This window comes from Cololabis saira, chromosome 18 (assembly GCF_033807715.1).
Source record: "Cololabis saira isolate AMF1-May2022 chromosome 18, fColSai1.1, whole genome shotgun sequence".
Classification (NCBI taxonomy): domain Eukaryota; kingdom Metazoa; phylum Chordata; class Actinopteri; order Beloniformes; family Belonidae; genus Cololabis; species Cololabis saira.
The window spans coordinates 42,332,885-42,350,627 of NC_084604.1; the positions used below are offsets into that span (position 1 = coordinate 42,332,885).

A 17,743-nucleotide genomic window follows, 5' to 3' on the forward strand; every position below is an offset into this window, starting at 1 on the left:
GAACACAAAATTAAAAGAGATAGAGAGAGAAAGAGCATATATAAAACAGTGCTACACAAGACATTTATACCGGTGCTTCCACAGAGCTGATTAATATCTCACGCCACAAACACGAGGGCTAACCAGCTGAGCAATGATGTCATTCTGAGATACATTCAGTCTACAGATAAAACTATACATGAGATGTCTAAGCAAGGCCTGAAATGAGTTGACTCTCACTTTACAGAACAGCTCACTTGCACTTCACCATCTGGGCTGTTTTAATAGTATCCTCATGCAATTATTGTAAGCAACCTGCAACCTATGAATGCTTGCCTTCTTAAATGTACTCCATAAAGGAGCAGTATAGAGCGGGGTACAGTTTGCCCTAAAGATACAGATCTTCACATGTTCAGAACACATGTTACATTTTCTTCGTAGCATGTTTGCCTGAGCATAAAGGACTCAGCACTGTCTATTAATATCTTCGTCATCACTTAATTGGCCTGTGATGAAATGACCAAGGTATTTCATTTTAGTACAGATATTCACCTTTTGTCCTGTAAGATAAAAAATTGGAAAGGTGAGGTGTCTGTCTTCTTTAGTACGACACAGCATAACCATACTCTTCTTTGCATTATACAGTATATCATGGTTAATCCCATACTCAGTACATATATTAAATAACTGTTGCAACCCGGCACTGCTGGGGGAAAAAATTGCCAAATCATCAGCATACATAAGATGGTTTAAAATAGTGTTTCCAATTACACATCCTGTTCTACACGCTCCCAGTTGGTGAGAAAGATCATCCATGTAGATGTTAAAAAGGGCTGGAGAAAGTAGCCCCCCCTGGCGGACGCCATTACTAACATTTTTATCAATAAACATTTTACATTTGGAGGCAACGGTGGGATTCCACCATTCCACCAGTTAGCACTCACTAAAAATAAAAATAAAAAACGAATTGAGATAGATTGGAAAGCCTTTGGGATGTGGCTGAGTGAGGCAGAAACCCAAACAGACCGCGCCCCAGTGTGTGAAGCTGGACCCGGACTTGGAATTTGCCCCACCCGCCGACTAGCGCCCAGACCTGAAGCAGAAGCACCAGCGGCCGGACCTCAACCAGTTGTGCCCCTTTACCCACCACTGCCCCCAACCCCTCCCTCCGGACAGCGTTATCACTTTGTCGGATAACGCCAATAACATCAGTTTTGTCAACGTCGATACAAGCTGCTTTTCCCGTTGTTATTGACTGGCAGAAAACCTGCGTTCACCAGGAAAAGGGTGAGACTGTTGCTGCATTCCTGCAACGGCTGAAAGAGACTCCGGTCAACAGACGAGGCCGAGGGGAAGGCGAATGAGAGGCCGGGACGCAGAGGGGGGCGCCGGAATGGAGGACTGACTAGGGGTGGGGTAGAGCCGGTGGGGGTCCAGGGGAGACGCGAGGCCGGCTGAGGCTGCAGACACGTAAGAGCACCCAAATACACAAATACACATACACACAAGAACCTTGTTTTCATTTATTGTAATAATTAATCTGATCATCGAACAGTATTTTGGGCAACTATACCGTAGTTTCGTGGGAGCTAATAATTTTTACTTTTTGTTGCTTTGTTGCTAGCTACTTTTTGTTTACTTTTTGTTACTTTTTTAAAAACGCCATTTTATTTTTTTTTCCACAAAGGAAATGTTAATCAAGCAGACAATCCTAAGTACCCCTTGACCGCCTCAAAGATTTAACAGCAACTTGCAGGTCTGGATTGTTTAGGTGTGTGTACACACAATGTCCAAAGGGACGGAAATCAGCACACTCATCTGTATAAGATTATAAATTATATAGGGACTTCCTGGTTAAACAAAGGTTAAATAAAAAAAAAAAAAATAAAGTAATTTATTAAAAAACTATTTGTGTCAGGAGAGATTATTCATGACGTGTGGGTACACACCCCAATGCTGCTGTTGTAGCTGCTTGCCCGTGATCAGTATCCTCTCAGACAGGATTATTAATGAATAAAGAACTTCCAGTTACGTGAACACAATTGTAAAATTAAATAAGTGTCAGTAATTTTACTCATGCCGAGCTGTTAGTGAGTTAAAGGCTTCATTATAATACTTTTGGCTGTTAGAACATTGTTGCGGGGGCTGATTTATACTTTTTGTTTTATTCTGCAGCAGGTAAACTCTTGCATCACATGCCAGACTGGAACGCTTCATTCACGGTTAATTAAAAATGAGGTACAAATAAGATAAAGTGATATAAATGGACCAGAAGTGAAAAAGATTCAACCTGAATCCACATACTATTCTGTTTCAGGTTCCAGCAGAGAGTAGGTGGTTTTCAGTTGTTGATCTTTCCAACATTTTTTCTCAGCGTTCCAGTGCATCCTGACAGTCAATCTTGGTTTGCTTTTGTTTTGATGGTAAAATGTTACATGTTCACTCGTGTGGCGTCGGCACAACGTAGGATCAAGCAGCCGTGCTGATTTCAGCGACAAGGCCGTGGTCCTGCGCCGATCCGAGGCCCGGTGACGGGTTTCCCCGAGCCAGGAGGGGCAGCTGACGTAAGAGACACTCCTCTCCATAGATCTAGGGAATGGGGTTTTGTCTGTCTGTTTTGTCTAATGGTTGTCTTGTCTAATGTTTTTGTCTAATGTTCATGACTGAAACTGTTTATTGACAATGTTGCGGTTTTCCAACATTGTGAAGTAAAGTTTCGATTGTTCACTCAAGATCAACGCTAAAACCAAACTGTCAAAAAGGAAAACTCATGAGCTGAAAGAAACTTAAGATGGCTAAAATAGCAGACAAAAGGCTAAGCTGAAACTTATTCCTAAAATAATTTCTAAAAGACTCTTAGTCGACGGGAGACATCCCTTAAACTAGGAAATAAAGATTTTGGGGGAAAAAAAAAATCAAATCTCCTTTGACACAGAGTCTAGCACGGTTGCCAGGGTGATATTTTGTCTAGTTGTTCCCAGCCTGGCCATTATAAGATAGCGTGTGCTTAAACATTGCTAGGGCATTTCTGGCTGACTGAGCGTCTGATCAGATCGGCACCGTGTGATCCTCCATTCATTGAATGTTTTTCTCTTTTTATTAAAACTCCAGAAAGACAGCTGAGTGTGTCCTCACATTCATTTTTGAACACTTTATCGAACGAACAACAATTTTTGCCACCACACCAGTCAGACCAGTCACCAGGGCTGGGGATCCATTAAAATGTCAAGAATCGATTCGATTCCGATTCTTAAGATTCAGAATCGATTATCAAGATTTGATCCGATCCAATTCCGATATTGATTTGTGTTACTGTTATTAAAACTGTTGTTTCAGTTGTTGCATGAATGATATGACTGTAGTTCTGCAACATATTAATATTAGTATTATATACTTGAAAGATGTATTTAAAATTGATATAGACTACATTGTTGCAGCTATCCTTGTCCAATTTTTGATATTTTGCCATTGTTTTATTTTGTCATTTTTTTGTTTGTTGTTTATTTTTGTATTATCTTTTTTTCTGTTTTCCTTATTATTAATTATTAATGGTTTTCATCGTGTACTTAGGTCCAAGGGGTGGGTTTGGAAGGGGATGAAAATATGTGTATAATGTTTGTTTGACATCATTGAGGATGCCACCATTTGTAATTAAAAAAATGAAATATAAATAAAAACATTTGAACACAAAAAATACTAGTATTATATTGAGATTCAACAGCAAGTATTGGCAACTAATGATGCTGTAAGGACCAATCAGCTCCAGAATGGAAGGACCAATCAGCTCCCAGAATGGAAGGACCAATCAATCAGCTCCAGAATGGAAGGACCAATCAGCTCCAGAATGGAAGGACCAATCAGCTCCAGAATGGAAGGACCAATCAATCAGCTCCAGAATGGAAGGACCAATCAATCAGCTCCAGAATGGAAGGACCAATCAATCAGCTCCAGAATGGAAGGACCAATCAGCTCCAGAATGGAAGGACCAATCAATCAGCTCCAGAATGGAAGGACCAATCAGCTCCAGAATGGAAGGACCAATCAGCTCCAGAATGGAAGGACCAATCAATCAGCTCCAGAATGGAAGGACCAATCAGCTCCAGAATGGAAGGACCAATCAGCTCCAGAATGCTTTCAGAAACATCATGTAGAATTACCAAACACATCCAGGGAGGAAACAGAGACGCAGGAAATCACTTTTAGTTTTTAACACATTTTTGGTTTATTACGGTTTTCAATTTTTGAGAATTTGGTTTTTAACATTTATGCAAATGTAACCCCTAGACAGTATATAAAGTAATTAAATATAGACAATTTATGCAATTATAACTGAATACTTCAATGTTTTCATACCTTTAAACATATTTAAAGTAAAAAACATGGCACCAGTTATTCTGGTGTCCAACAAAACATTCCTTTTTTGGGCATAAACAAAAAATACCAAAAGTTGAAAATGTAATGATGAAAAAAAATAATAAAAAAATAAATAAAAAAAAATAAATAAATAAATAAAATAATAATAAATCTATCTTTAGACATACAAATCGACTTTTAGGAATTAATATGAGAATCAATTTAATCGGAATCGGAAAATCGTTTTTTTTCAACACAGGCTTAATGTCCAGTATAGAGGGGCTGCCAACCGTTGGAGCGGTTGTTTCAGGTAGGCGTCTCCCCACACTATCAGGCGGGTGAGAGTTTCCAGCCTCAGAGTCCAGACCAAACCGCCGCCCCGGCTGACAGAGTCCAGACCAAACCGCCTCCCCGGTGACAGATGCCCCCAGAAAGCCACTAACAGGATGACGTGTTCGCTGCCAGGGCCACGGGGTAAAGAAGGATTAAGTCTGAGCAGCAGATAAACAGATTATTCCTGAAACAAGTGGCCACTTTTTTAACCTCGTCACTCTTGCCACACCTCCAGCTCCGGGTGCACGACTTCTGCCGGGTGCAGGACTTCTGCCGCATCCAGGACTTCTGCCGCCTCCGTCGGCCTCCGTTCAGCCCCTGAACCGGGGTACCAGGGCCTCGGGTAGTCCGTCATCTGGAGCTCCCTGAATCAGGGTACCAGGGCTGCGGTGATCCGTGTGCAGGACTTTCTACCTCCGTCAGGCTCCTCCCAGCCCCTGAAGGATACCAGGATCACCTGAACCAGGGTACCAGAGCCGCAGTGGTCCGTCGGGCTCCTTCCTGAACGGTACCAGGGCCCCGCTGGTCCGTGTGCAGGATTTCGGCCTCTGTTGGCTCCTCTCAGCCCCTGAAGGGTACCAGGGCCACCTGAACCAGGGTACCAGGGCTCCGTTCAGCCCCCGAAGGGTACCAGGGCCATCTGAACCAGGGTACCAGGGCTCCTCTCAGCCCCCGAAGGGTACCAGGGCCGCGGTGGTCCCTCAGGACCTGGAGGTCCCATGAGGTCCACCTGAGACCCCCCCCCCTGGATTTACGTTCGGGTCCTTAAACCGTCGTAGACGATGCTGGGAACCGCCGGCCTGGTGCTGCTGCTAGCCGCCGCCTCAACGGCAGCTGGAATCAGAGGTGAGTGAGATTCATAGGCAGAATAACCGAATCATGACAGAATAACAGAATCATGAATAACAGAATCATGACAGAATAACAGAATCATGAATAACAGAATCATGACAGAATAACAGAATCATGACAGAATAACAGAATCATGACAGAATAACAGAATCATGACAGAATAACAGAATCATGACAGAATAACAGAATCATGACAGAATAACAGAATCATGACAGAATAACAGAATCATGACAGAATAACAGAATCATGACAGAATCATGACGGGATAACGTCGTTTCAGGAGCAACCGCTCAGTCAGGACGGAACAAAGTCTCAAAGCTGTTTCTATTTACTAAGTTTTCTTTTACTTTGTTGAAGAAAGATGTTCGGTGAAAGGATTTGATGATTACAACTAAATATACTTGTGCTAAGTTTGGTCACAATGGAGTGCAAAGCCTATTACGGTTACATAAGCAGCAGCCTGGCCGTCGTTAAGGTGCTGGACGTCGTTAAGGTGCTGGACGTCGTTAAGGTGCTGGCCGTCGTTAAGGTGCTGGACGTCGTTAAGGTGCTGGACGTCGTTAAGGTGCTGAGACCCACGACAGGTCTGAGGGAGAAGAGATCTATGGAGAAAGAGAGCGAGCTGCTCTTTATAGTCCGGCGAGCGCGGGTCTCAGTCCAGAGGGGGCGGAGCATTCTCCATGGCCCTTATGATAGAATAGAAAATAGAATAGAATAGAAAGCCTTTATTATCAATGTACATGTACAGTGGAATTAGGCAGCAGCTCCGTCAAAGTGCACACATGCAAAGACTATGTAAGCAAGGAAGCATAAATGTATATATATGTACACACACTATAAACAAGAGTGAATGGGAGGATAAAAAAATGTACATGGATGGGTGGGGGGATATTGCACTTAAATGAATGGTAGAATAATATTGCCCTTGAAAGGATGGGAGTATTGCACATACATAGTAGAATAGTTATTTTAACGTTCAACAACATCATCCTGCCCATCAAACTACATTTATTCTCACTTTTATTGAGCCAAGCCTATAGGCCTATGCTGCAGAAAGCAGAGTAAAGTCACACACACACACACACACACACACACACACACACACACACACACACACACACACGCCTGACAGCTGTCAATCACACGGCGCTGAAAACTCAGATATTCACGGACTGACTCAGTTCCATCTTTGATTCAGCTTAAATACAAAAAAACATAACTGGTCTAAAATTACACAATCTATTTAGATAGATAGACACAGCGGTCTGTAACATAATTTCTGATTCTATAACAGAGAATAGACTGAGGAGGTCAAGGCTACACAACATTCTGATAAATACATTATTTATGAAGGTTACACTGACTCACCAACGGCAGTCGACTCTTCCATAACCCAAAATAATCCAGTTAACGAGGAAAACGGGGTAACATTCAAAACTTTGTACATGCTTAGTCCTCTTTTAAAGTTTAGCGCTCATCTCCTTCATGGCCGCAAATTTGCCGAGTCGGCAAATTGGCTGTAACTGTAAAGGCTGATTTATGGTTCCGCGTTACACCAACGCAGATCCTACGGCGTAGGGTACGCGGCGATGCACACGTACGTTGCGCATCGCCGTGTACCCTACGCCGTAACCTACGCCGTAGCCTACGCCGTAGGTTCTGCGTTGGTGTAACGCGGAACCATAAATCCGGCTTTACAGCCAATCAGCGTTGGCTTCCGAGGCCGGTTCTAGGGGGGGGCAGGGGTTAGCTGTGCCCACCCAAACGTACGTCCTGCCCACCCAATCAAAGTTATGGGGATCATTTATTTTTCTATAATTTTATTTTTTTATAAATATAAAAAAAACATCACAGAATATCTGTACCGTTTCTGATTGGGTGGGCTCTCGCATCATTTTTAGACACAACAATGAACGCATACCGCAAAAGTTGTGTCTCTGCGGAGGGACCCGACGTCCCAGCAAAATGCGACAACAGAGAAGTTCAGAACAGCAGACACTGAAGGCGGATTTATGGTTCCGCGTTAAACCAATGCAGAATGGTGCGCGTCGCCACGTACCCTACGCCGTAGGCTACGCCGTAGGCTATGCCGTACCCTATGGCGTAGGCTCTGCGTTGATGTAAAAGGTCCCGCGGCAGGCTGGTGGCTCCAGAGCCTGCACAGCACCGCAGAGCGCCGGTGCAGGTGGCGGTGCTGCGGTACTGTGCAGGCTCTGGAGCCACCAGCCTGCCGCGGGACCTTTTACATCAACGCAGAGCCTATGCCGTAGGGTACGATTGATTGATAAAAAAAGAAAAGCAAAAAACATAAAATAAATGCAGCCTCAACAGGGCACAAGCCAGTGTCCTATTTGTGCCGGTGTTCTGCCATTTTTTGCTGCTTTGCCAAAAATGCTAGTGGTTTTCTACCTTTGCAGAGCTACAATTTTTGTGTTTTGTTTTTTTCTGTGTTTAACTCCCTAGCCCACTTGCTTTCCTCCAAGTGGTCCTTGTCTCATTCCAGGCCGTTATTGTAAATAAGAATGTTCTTAATGACCTGCCTGGTTAAATAAAGGCCAATGACTCGTATCGTATAATGTTCAAAATGTGTAATGCAATTCATGTCATGGGTAGTGTATTTTGATGGATCAAATACTCAACATCCCATATTATCAATTTTACATCGTGCAAGAAATGATGGTTGTGGCAATCAAACTTTGAAAATCAACTGTGCGCATGCGCAGAACCACAAAGTAGCATTTCTGGGCAGGTAGCAAGGATTGGCAGAACACCGATCCCAAGCCCGGGTAAATTCAGAGGGTAGTGTCAGGAAGGGTTAGCATACTGTGGAGAAGATAGATGAACTGATATGATGATAGCATAGTTTTCTATGCATTTTGGGGGTTTGACCCGCCCGCATTGCGGCACGGGCAGCATCGCCCACCCTACATTTCAGTCTGCCCACCTTAGTGGGCCTCGCTAAATCCGGCCCTGGTTGGCTCACAGCCCTGATGCGTTCAGGACAGTTGTAAAGTAAGAATTAGCCTTCACTGGCCGCACAATGCACATTTGATCGTTATTATAACCTACAATTTGCGGTTATATATGAACGTATCACACAAAACGGGGCCCTATCATTGGGCCCTATGAGCTTGTGGGCCCCGGGGCCACCGGCCCCCCTAACCCCCTCTTGCTCCGCTACAGAGAGCTGCGCAGTATTTTTTGCAATCCAGTGTCTCAATAATATCATTCACAACTTTAGCAGCAGTTATTGTGCAATGTCTCTTTCTAAAACCTGACTGATGTTGAGAAAGAAGACTGTATGTAACTTTATGTCCGGCCCCCCTTTCCTCCCTCTTCACCTGGGTTAGGGTTAGGGAGGCAGCACTTGAGTTTCATCCCAGGTGGTAAATCTGGGGATGTGTCAGTCGTCGTGTTTGGGCTGTTTCTCTCGGCTCAGACGGGATAAGCAGCTAACTCCTGGATCCCCTCTCTTGCTCTCTGCTGGTCATAATTGCTTGTGCCGTTTATCACACTGCTGCACGTGACTGTTAGTGATCGGGACATTGGAGCATTAATCTGTTGTAATTTCTGGCTCCAGCTGTGACTTGTGGATCACTTGCTCATTCTCAAGCCAGCCCTGGGTTGGGTGGAACCCTTTACAGAAGTCCCGTGACTGCTGACAGAGATCTGCCAACTGCTCACGGGGCTTAACTACTCGCTCACGGAGGTCCAGAGATTACTAACACTCGTCTAGCGACTGCTCACGGAGGTCCAGTGATTACTAACACTCGTCTAGCGACTGCTCACGGAGGTCCAGAGATTACTAACACTCGTCTAGCGACTGCTCGCGGAGGTCCAGAGATTACTAACACTCGTCTAGCGACTGCTCACGGAGGTCCAGAGATTACTAACACTCGTCTAGCGACTGCTCACGGAGGTCCAGCGATTACTAACACTTGTCTAGCGACTGCTCACGGAGGTCCAGAGATTACTAACACTCGTCTAGCGACTGCTCACGGAGGTCCAGAGATTACTAACACTCGTCTAGCGACTGCTAATGGAGGTGCAGCGATTACTAACACTTGTCTAGCGACTGCTAACGGAGGTGCAGCGATTACTAACACTTGTCTAGCGACTGCTCACGGAGGTCCAGAGATTACTAACACTCGTCTAGCGACTGCTCACGGAGGTCCAGAGATTACTAACACTCGTCTAGCGACTGCTAATGGAGGTGCAGCGATTACTAACACTTGTCTAGCGACTGCTCACGGAGGTCCAGAGATTACTAACACTCGTCTAGCGACTGCTAATGGAGGTGCAGCGATTACTAACACTTGTCTAGCGACTGCTCACGGAGGTCCAGAGATTACTAACACTCGTCTAGCGACTGCTAACGGAGGTGCAGCGATTACTAACACTCGTCTAGCGACTGCTAACGGAGGTGCAGCGATTACTAACACTTGTCTAGCGACTGCTAACGGAGGTGCAGCGATTACTAACACTTGTCTAGCGACTGCTCACGGGGCTTAAGCAACAGCTCTGGGAACATCCATCACTGTTCATGTCGTTCCTCCACGTGGCTGAGCTTATCTGACTGGATCTGGCTGGATCTGGGGTTTATAACTAAACACATCTGAAGGGAGTGCTTCTCCGGTTACGTTCTTAATTAAAGAGCTCCTGTATCCTCTCACCAGTTACATTCATAACTATGGTGTTATTCATCTCCTCTGAGGAGAGGCCAGCGGGACCAGGGAGACCCTGGTACCCTGGACCGGGACCAGGAGACCCTGGTACCCTGGATCGGGACCAGGGAGACCCTGGTACCCTGGACCGGGACCAGGAGACCCTGGTACCTTGGACCGGGACCAGGGAGACCCTGGTACCCTGGACCGGGACCAGGAGACCCTGGTACCCTGGACCGGGACCAGGAGACCCTGGTACCCTGGACCGGGACCAGGAGACCCTGGTACCCTGGACCGGGACCAGGAAACCCTGGTACCCTGGACCGGGACCAGGAGACCCTGGTACCCTGGACCGGGACCAGGGACTATGTCAGCTGGTTTTGAGGATGCTTTGGTATCTGGCATGAAGAGGTCTGAGCCAAACGTTCTACTAGTGAAATAATGAATGTCACTAGAGGGACGGCTGAAGGAGATTTCTAAACTCCTGTTGTTACAAATGCACATATACACTATATATGTTAATGATTTACCATCCATCTTCAATAATTCTTCCGTACAACTGTATGCTGATGACACGGTCATCTATACATCAAAATCTGACCCACTGGAAGTGCAGGCCATTCTTCAATCTGACTTTAATAGACTTGAAGACTGGCTCTCGTGCAACAAATTACTTCTTAACAAAAATAAATCTGTCACTATGATCTTTGGTTCCAACTTGAAATTGAAATCTATATCAAGTTCACTGTCTATATTCTGTAAAGATGGCACATTTCTGCAGAAGGTCGATAAATTTAAATATCTTGGTGTATGGATGGATCCCACCTTGTTATTTAAATCACATATTGAAAGTATTGTACGGAAAGTGAATTGTCGGATGAACATGTTACATAGATCCAGAAAATGTTTCACAAATCGTGTTAGAAAGAGACTGGTTGTGCAACTGATCCTTCCGATATTTGATTATTGTGATGTTGTTTACTTTTCCTCTTCTAAATGTGTTTTAGCTCCTCTTAACAAAGTGTACAATAGAATCTGCAGATTTATACTGGACTGTCCTTATCATACGCACCATTGTTCAATGTACCAGTCTCTTCACTTCCCCTCTCTTCATACTCGACGACAGACACACTGGTTTCAATTTATATTTAAATGTATTTATTATGATTACCCGCCTTATTTAAAACAGTATTTTTTACAACTTACATCTAATTATCAAACCAGGCAATCTATTTATCCTTACTTTGCAGTGCCTCACAATAGGAAATCAGTGGGTACAAAAGCATTCAAGTTCAAAGGCCCAAACGACTGGAACCATCTACCTGTAGTTATCAGATCATCGCAATCATTAATCTGTTTTATCAAGTCCTATCCACCTACCTTGAAACACCCTGCTCCTGCTTTCATTAACTCTGTCACCATATTTTTTTTTCCATATTTTTTTTTAAATATTTTTTTTATATTTTTTATTTTTTCTTATCTAATATTTGTTCAAACTCTGGTTGCAATCTTGTCGAAGTGATTTTTGTATATGTCTGTCTTGTTTGTTTTTTTTTGGTTTGATTGTTTGTTTTTGTTTTGTTTCCCTGTCTGTATTGTATTGTATTGTCTTGTCTCCTTTCACTGTATTGTGCTGAGTTGTGTTATGTCTTGATGTTTTTTGTGTAGGACCCCCCTCGTAAACGAGTTGTTACAACTCAAGGGGCTTATCCTACTAGAAATAAACAACTTCAACAACAAGCACAGGTGAAGCTGCAACCTGTCACTTACACACTAACACTAAACTGCAGGTGTTGATATAACAAACCTGTCTCACGTGATGTACGCTTACGTTTCAGAGAAGTTGGGGTATCTATTACCATGAAAAAAACAATCAATAATAATAATAAAATAAATAAAGTAATTTTTTAGGCTTGCACCCTCCAGGTCGGGGGAGAGTTCCTGCCTCAGGTGGAGGAGTTTAAGTATCTTGGGGTCTTGTTCACGAGTGAGGGGAGAACGGAGCGCGAGATCGACAGGCGGATCGGTGCGGCGGCCGCAGTAATGCGGTCATTGTATCGGTCCGTCGTGGTGAAGAGGGAGCTGAGCCGAAAGGCAAAGCTCTCAGTTTACCGGTCGATCTACGTTCCCACCCTCACCTATGGTCATGAACTCTGGGTCATGACCGAAAGAACGGGATCCCGGATACAAGCGGCCGAAATGAGTTTCCTCCGCAGGGTGGCGGGGCGCTCCCTTAGAGATAGGGTGAGGAGCTCTGTCACCCGGGAGGAGCTCGGAGTAGAGCCGCTGCTCCTCCACATCGAGAGGAGCCAGCTGAGGTGGCTCGGGCACCTGTATAGGATGCCCCCTGGACGCCTCCCTCGTGAGGTGTTCCGGGCATGTCCCACCGGGAGGAGACCCCGAGGAAGACCCAGGACACGCTGGAGTGACTACGTCGCTCGGCTGGCCTGGGAACGCCTTGGAGTCCCCCCGGAAGAGCTGGAGGAAGAGCTGGAGGAAGAGCTGGAGGAAGTGTCCGGGGAGAGGGAAGTCTGGGGATCCCTGCTCCGACTGCTGCCCCCGCGACCCGGACTCGGATAATGCGGTGGACAATGGATGGATGGATGGAATTTTTTATAAAAAAAAATGCAAAATAAAAAAAATGTAAATAAAAAATGTAAATAAAAAAACGTATTAATTAATAATTAAAAAAATCAAAAAGAAATTAAAAACTGACTATTTTACACTGATTTGGGTCTTCAGCTGTGAGGTGTGAACTGAACCTTTTTTTTTGCAGCACGGTGGCTTAGTGGATAGCACTGTTGCCTCACAGCAAGAAGGTCCCCGGTTCGACTCCCAGATCCAGCAGGCAGGCGCGGCATTTCCGTCGGGGACGGTGGGGACGCGTCCCTACCACTTTGTCTGACGAGCAGATTTGTCCCCACCACTTAAAAAAAAAAAGAAATTAAGTAGAGAAAGTGCAAACGCCGCTTTTGGTGCAGAAGCTGAATTTTGGTTCAGAAGCTGCTCAAGAACGCCCTCAGCCCCCATTGCTGTTAGCAACTATGTTGAATCCGCTCCGCTCCCACACACTGCGCTTGCGGTCTGCAGTCTGTTACAGTGTAACGAGCGATGAAAGAAGTTGCTGGTGTTGCAGGTGAAGATTCGTATTTTCATTAACGCCCCATACACACGTCTGTCACACACACACACATCAACACTAAATTGATCAATAATAACAAAATAAAACACAGGAAACATTAAGGCCAGGCAGCAAAATCTTAGTGGCGCGACAACAGGACCTGCTGCGTCTGTGCCCAGATCTTTCTATGTGCCAGACGGGGAGGACTCGGGCTTCACCTCCAGGTAAGAGTTGGGAATTGGGAATTAAAAGTTCCGTATTGAACCAATACGGACACATATTATCCCAGGCCCGGTTCTACGAGGGTGCATAAGCATCAGCATTGCACCCTCAGTTTGTGTTTGCGTGCTCAGTTGAAAAGACGAAAAGAAAACTGACAATGCGCCCGCGTTAAGCCTGATTTATGGTTCCGCGTTAAATCGACGCCATGGCTACGGCGATGGGTACGCGTGCGACGCGCACCGTACGTTCGCGTCCCCGCGTATTATACGCCGTAAGCTCTGCGTTGGTGCAACGCGGGACCATAAATCAGCCAGTGTCCGTCACTCATCTCCGTGCAGCAGTTTCCTGCAGCAGCGAGACGCCGTCTCTGATTATGGCTCACAGTTTATGAAAACCGCAAATAAAAAATAAATTAGAGAATATTTTATGAAATCAATAAACAATTCCATCATCAAAATTATAACAAATAAAGGTTCAACATATCATGCTTTGCATGTAATAAGACTAGGTAATATATTAGTTTCACCTTTTAAGTTGAATTATTGAAATAGATTAACTTTTACACCAAATTCTAGTTGAATTATTGAAATAGATTAACTTTTACACCATATTCTAGTTGAATTATTGAAATAAGTTAACTTTTACACCAAATTCTAGTTGAATTATTGAAATAAGTTAACTTTTACACCATATTCTAGTTGAATTATTGAAATAAGTTAACTTTTACACCATATTCTTCACCTGAAGCAATATTCTACACCTTGGCTGATGTGGACATACGTAGCATAGGAGGCTATTTCAGCTGCTATATGGTTGGCTGTCTGTACAGTCATGCAAGTTCAATGCTATTAAAGAAACACAGTTTTTCATATAAAATAAACACATTTTTATGCAGTTTAGAAGTTTTGGGGCTTTTTTTTGGCTCCTGCGCTGCTGAAATTGGGGTGTCCTTTATTTCTATTTCTGAAAGGTGGCAACCCTATACCCATGACGAATTGTCCCAACCCATGATGATGTTTCTGACGACCTAAATAAGACCGCGCAGATGGCTTTTAATATGGGGACAATATCGCGTCAATACGCATCATCTAATGCAATGCCTATTATTTATCATGAAACCTCAATTCGGAAGTAATGGGCCTAGCTCGTACCCAGCACTTTTCAAACCTTACTCGGGTTTATGGTAAATGTCCCCAGCACTTCTGAAATCAAACTGACGCCCATGCCAGCAGGACCTTTCTGTGTGGAGTTTGCATGTTCTCCCCGTGCTTGCGTGGGTTTCCTCAGGGTACTCCAGTTTCCTCCCACAGTCCAAAAACATGCATGCTAGGTTAATTGATCATTCTAAATTGCCCCTAGGTGTGAGTGTGAGTGTGTCTGGTTGTTTTTCTGTACATGTGATGTGATGGACTGGTGACCTGTCCAGGGTGGAACCCCGGCCTCTCACCTAAAATGAGCTGGGATAGGCTCCAGCAGACCCCCGTGACCCCGCAAGGGATAAAGCGGGTATAGATAATGGATGGATGGATGATTTGGGGCAAAGCTGGTATATCAAAAGCTTCAGAATAAACATCTTGATTAGTTTTGTTTTCTTGTTTTGTGGTTAGAAAATCCTTTTTTTAAAGAATTTTCTAGTTTTTAAAAGCTTAAACTGTGTATATCAAGTGAGGGTTAGGGTTAGTGAGTGTGTAGGTGGGTTAGGGTTAGGGTTAGGGTTAGGGTTAGGGTTAGTGAGTGTGTAGGTGGGTTAGGGTTAGGGTTAGTTAGTGTGTAGGTGGGTTAGGGTTAGGGTTAGGGTTAGTGAGTGTGTAGGTGGGTTAGGGTTAGGGTTAGTGAGTGTGTAGGTGGGTTAGGGTTAGGGTTAGTTAGTGTGTAGGTGGGTTAGGGTTAGGGTTAGGGTTAGTGAGTGTGTAGGTGGGTTAGGGTTAGGGTTAGGGTTAGTGAGTGTGTAGGTGGGTTAGGGTTAGTGAGTGTGTAGGTGGGTTAGGGTTAGGGTTAGGGTTAGTGAGTGTGTTAGGGTTAGGGTTAGGGTTAGTGAGTGTGTAGGTGGGTTAGGGTTAGGGTTAGGGTTAGTGAGTGTGTAGGTGGGTTAGGGTTAGGGTTAGGGTTAGTGAGTGTGTTAGGGTTAGGGTTAGGGTTAGTGGGTGTGTAGGTGGGTTAGGGTTAGGGTTAGTGGGTGTGTAGGTGGGTTAGGGTTAGTGTTAGTGAGTGTGTAGGTGGGTTAGGGTTAGGGTTAGTGAGTGTGTAGGTTAGGGTTAGGGTTAGTGAGTGTGTAGGTGGGTTAGGGTTAGTGTTAGTGAGTGTGTAGGTGGGTTAGGGTTAGTGAGTGTGTAGGTTAGGGTTAGGGTTAGTGAGTGTGTAGGTGGGTTAGGGTTAGGTTTAGGGTTAGTGAGTGTGTAGGTGGGTTAGGGTTAGGGTTAGGGTTAGTGAGTGTGTAGGTTAGGGTTAGGGTTAGTGAGTGTGTAGGTGGGTTAGGGTTAGGGTTAGTGAGTGTGTTAGGGTTTAGGGTTAGGGTTAGTGAGTGTGTAGGTGGGTGAGCAGGTGTGTTTGCAGGATTGTTATTCCAGTCTGAACTCGGGGTAAACCTGCAGGGATATTACCGTTTGGGAACATTCACAACTGTCTGTCTGTTTTCCACTTGTGAATAATCGTTTTTACTGTAAAACACTGAACTACAAAGATATTTTTCTTTTTGTTCCGTTTTTTGTCACTTAAACAGTGACGCACCTTGGAAAATGTATGTTGCATTTGCCTTCAGACACTTGTCGAGCCAGCTAGGAGTCATGTTTGCATATAATCAGATGATTTTTATGATGTTATGTATAAAACAACCTTAAAAAAGAGGATTCTAATGTTAACCCAACTGAAACCTCTAACATGTACAGTTTTGTTTTCTTTTTAACATTATCTTTATTTGGTTTTCAAAATCCTTCCAATGAGGAAACATCAAGAGTAGCTGAATCATTGTCCAGCATTCGAATCATATTTCCTTACAAGTCAGGTATTTATGAGATTATCATAAAGCAACACTCAGTTTAGTTTTATATGAGAAATGGAAAGAGAAAAAAGAAAGAAAGAAAAAATAATAAATAAATAAAACCCCAAACAAAACAAGAAAGTAAAAACAATCAAAACAACAGAGGTTTCTCTATTTTTCAAGGGTTAGCCCAAATTATTTCAGCGTTGTGCATAGTTCAGAAACACACATTCAATGTACAATTCACACAGAATAAAGAAATTAAGTCTTCTGATCTTCTTCCAGGCGGCAGCATCAGAACGGACCCGGGACTCAGAACGGACCCGGGACTCGTACCGGAGACCTCCAGCTCCCTGATGGATCTGCTGAAGGCGTCCGGCAGCAGCAGAAGCTCATCTTTAGCGTCCGGCAGCAGCAGAAGGTCAGCGTTAGCGTCCAGCTCCGGTCGATCCAGGAGGTCGGTGTTTCTCCAGTCCGGAGTGAGGATCTGCCCCCAGGAGAGTCTGGAGGAGGTGCTGGCCAGCCACCAGAACTACTACCAGCTACGAGGTACTTTTAACCCTCTACTTCCAGCTATGAGGTACTTTTAACCTTCTACTACCAGCTACAAGGTACTATAAACCCCCTACTACCAGCTACAAGGTACTATAAACCCCCTACTACCAGCTACAAGGTACTATAAACCCCCTACTACCAGCTACGAGGTACTTTTAACCCCCTACTACCAGCTATGAGGTACTTTTAACCTTCTACTACCAGCTACAAGGTACTTTAAACCCCCTACTACCAGCTACGAGGTACTTTTAACCCTCTACTACCAGCTATGAGGTACTTTTAACCCTCTACTACCAGCTATGAGGTACTTTTAACCTTCTACTACCAGCTATGAGGTACTTTTAACCTTCTACTACCAGCTACAAGGTACTTTAAACCCCCTACTACCAGCTACAAGGTACTTTTAACCCCCTACTACCAGCTATGAGGTGCTTTTAACCCTGTACTACCAGCTACGAGGTACTTTTAACCCCCTACTACCAGCTATGAGGTACTTTTAACCCTGTACTACCAGCTATGAGGTACTTTTAACCCTGTACTACCAGCTTTGAGGTACTTTTAACCCCCTACTACCAGCTACAAGGTACCCTATTGGCCCGAATATAAGACAGTGTTTTTTGCATTGAAATAAGACTGAAAAAGTGGGGGTCGTCTTACATTCGGGGTCTAGACGTTATACCCATTCA

At 44.4% G+C, this 17,743-nt stretch overlaps 1 protein-coding gene across 1 annotated transcript in view; it reads left to right on the forward strand.

Moving 5' to 3' along the window:
- The first annotated feature begins 4,882 nt into the window (after nt 1-4,882).
- Nucleotides 4,883-17,743, forward strand: part of LOC133464847 (interphotoreceptor matrix proteoglycan 2-like) — a 58,014-nt gene continuing 45,153 nt past the window's right edge. Inside the window, exons 1-2 of the mRNA XM_061747034.1 lie at nt 4,883-5,511; nt 16,788-17,051. Coding sequence (XP_061603018.1) covers nt 5,448-5,511; nt 16,788-17,051 — 328 coding nt within the window. The 5' untranslated portion in view covers nt 4,883-5,447. The remainder of the gene's footprint in view (nt 5,512-16,787; nt 17,052-17,743) is intronic.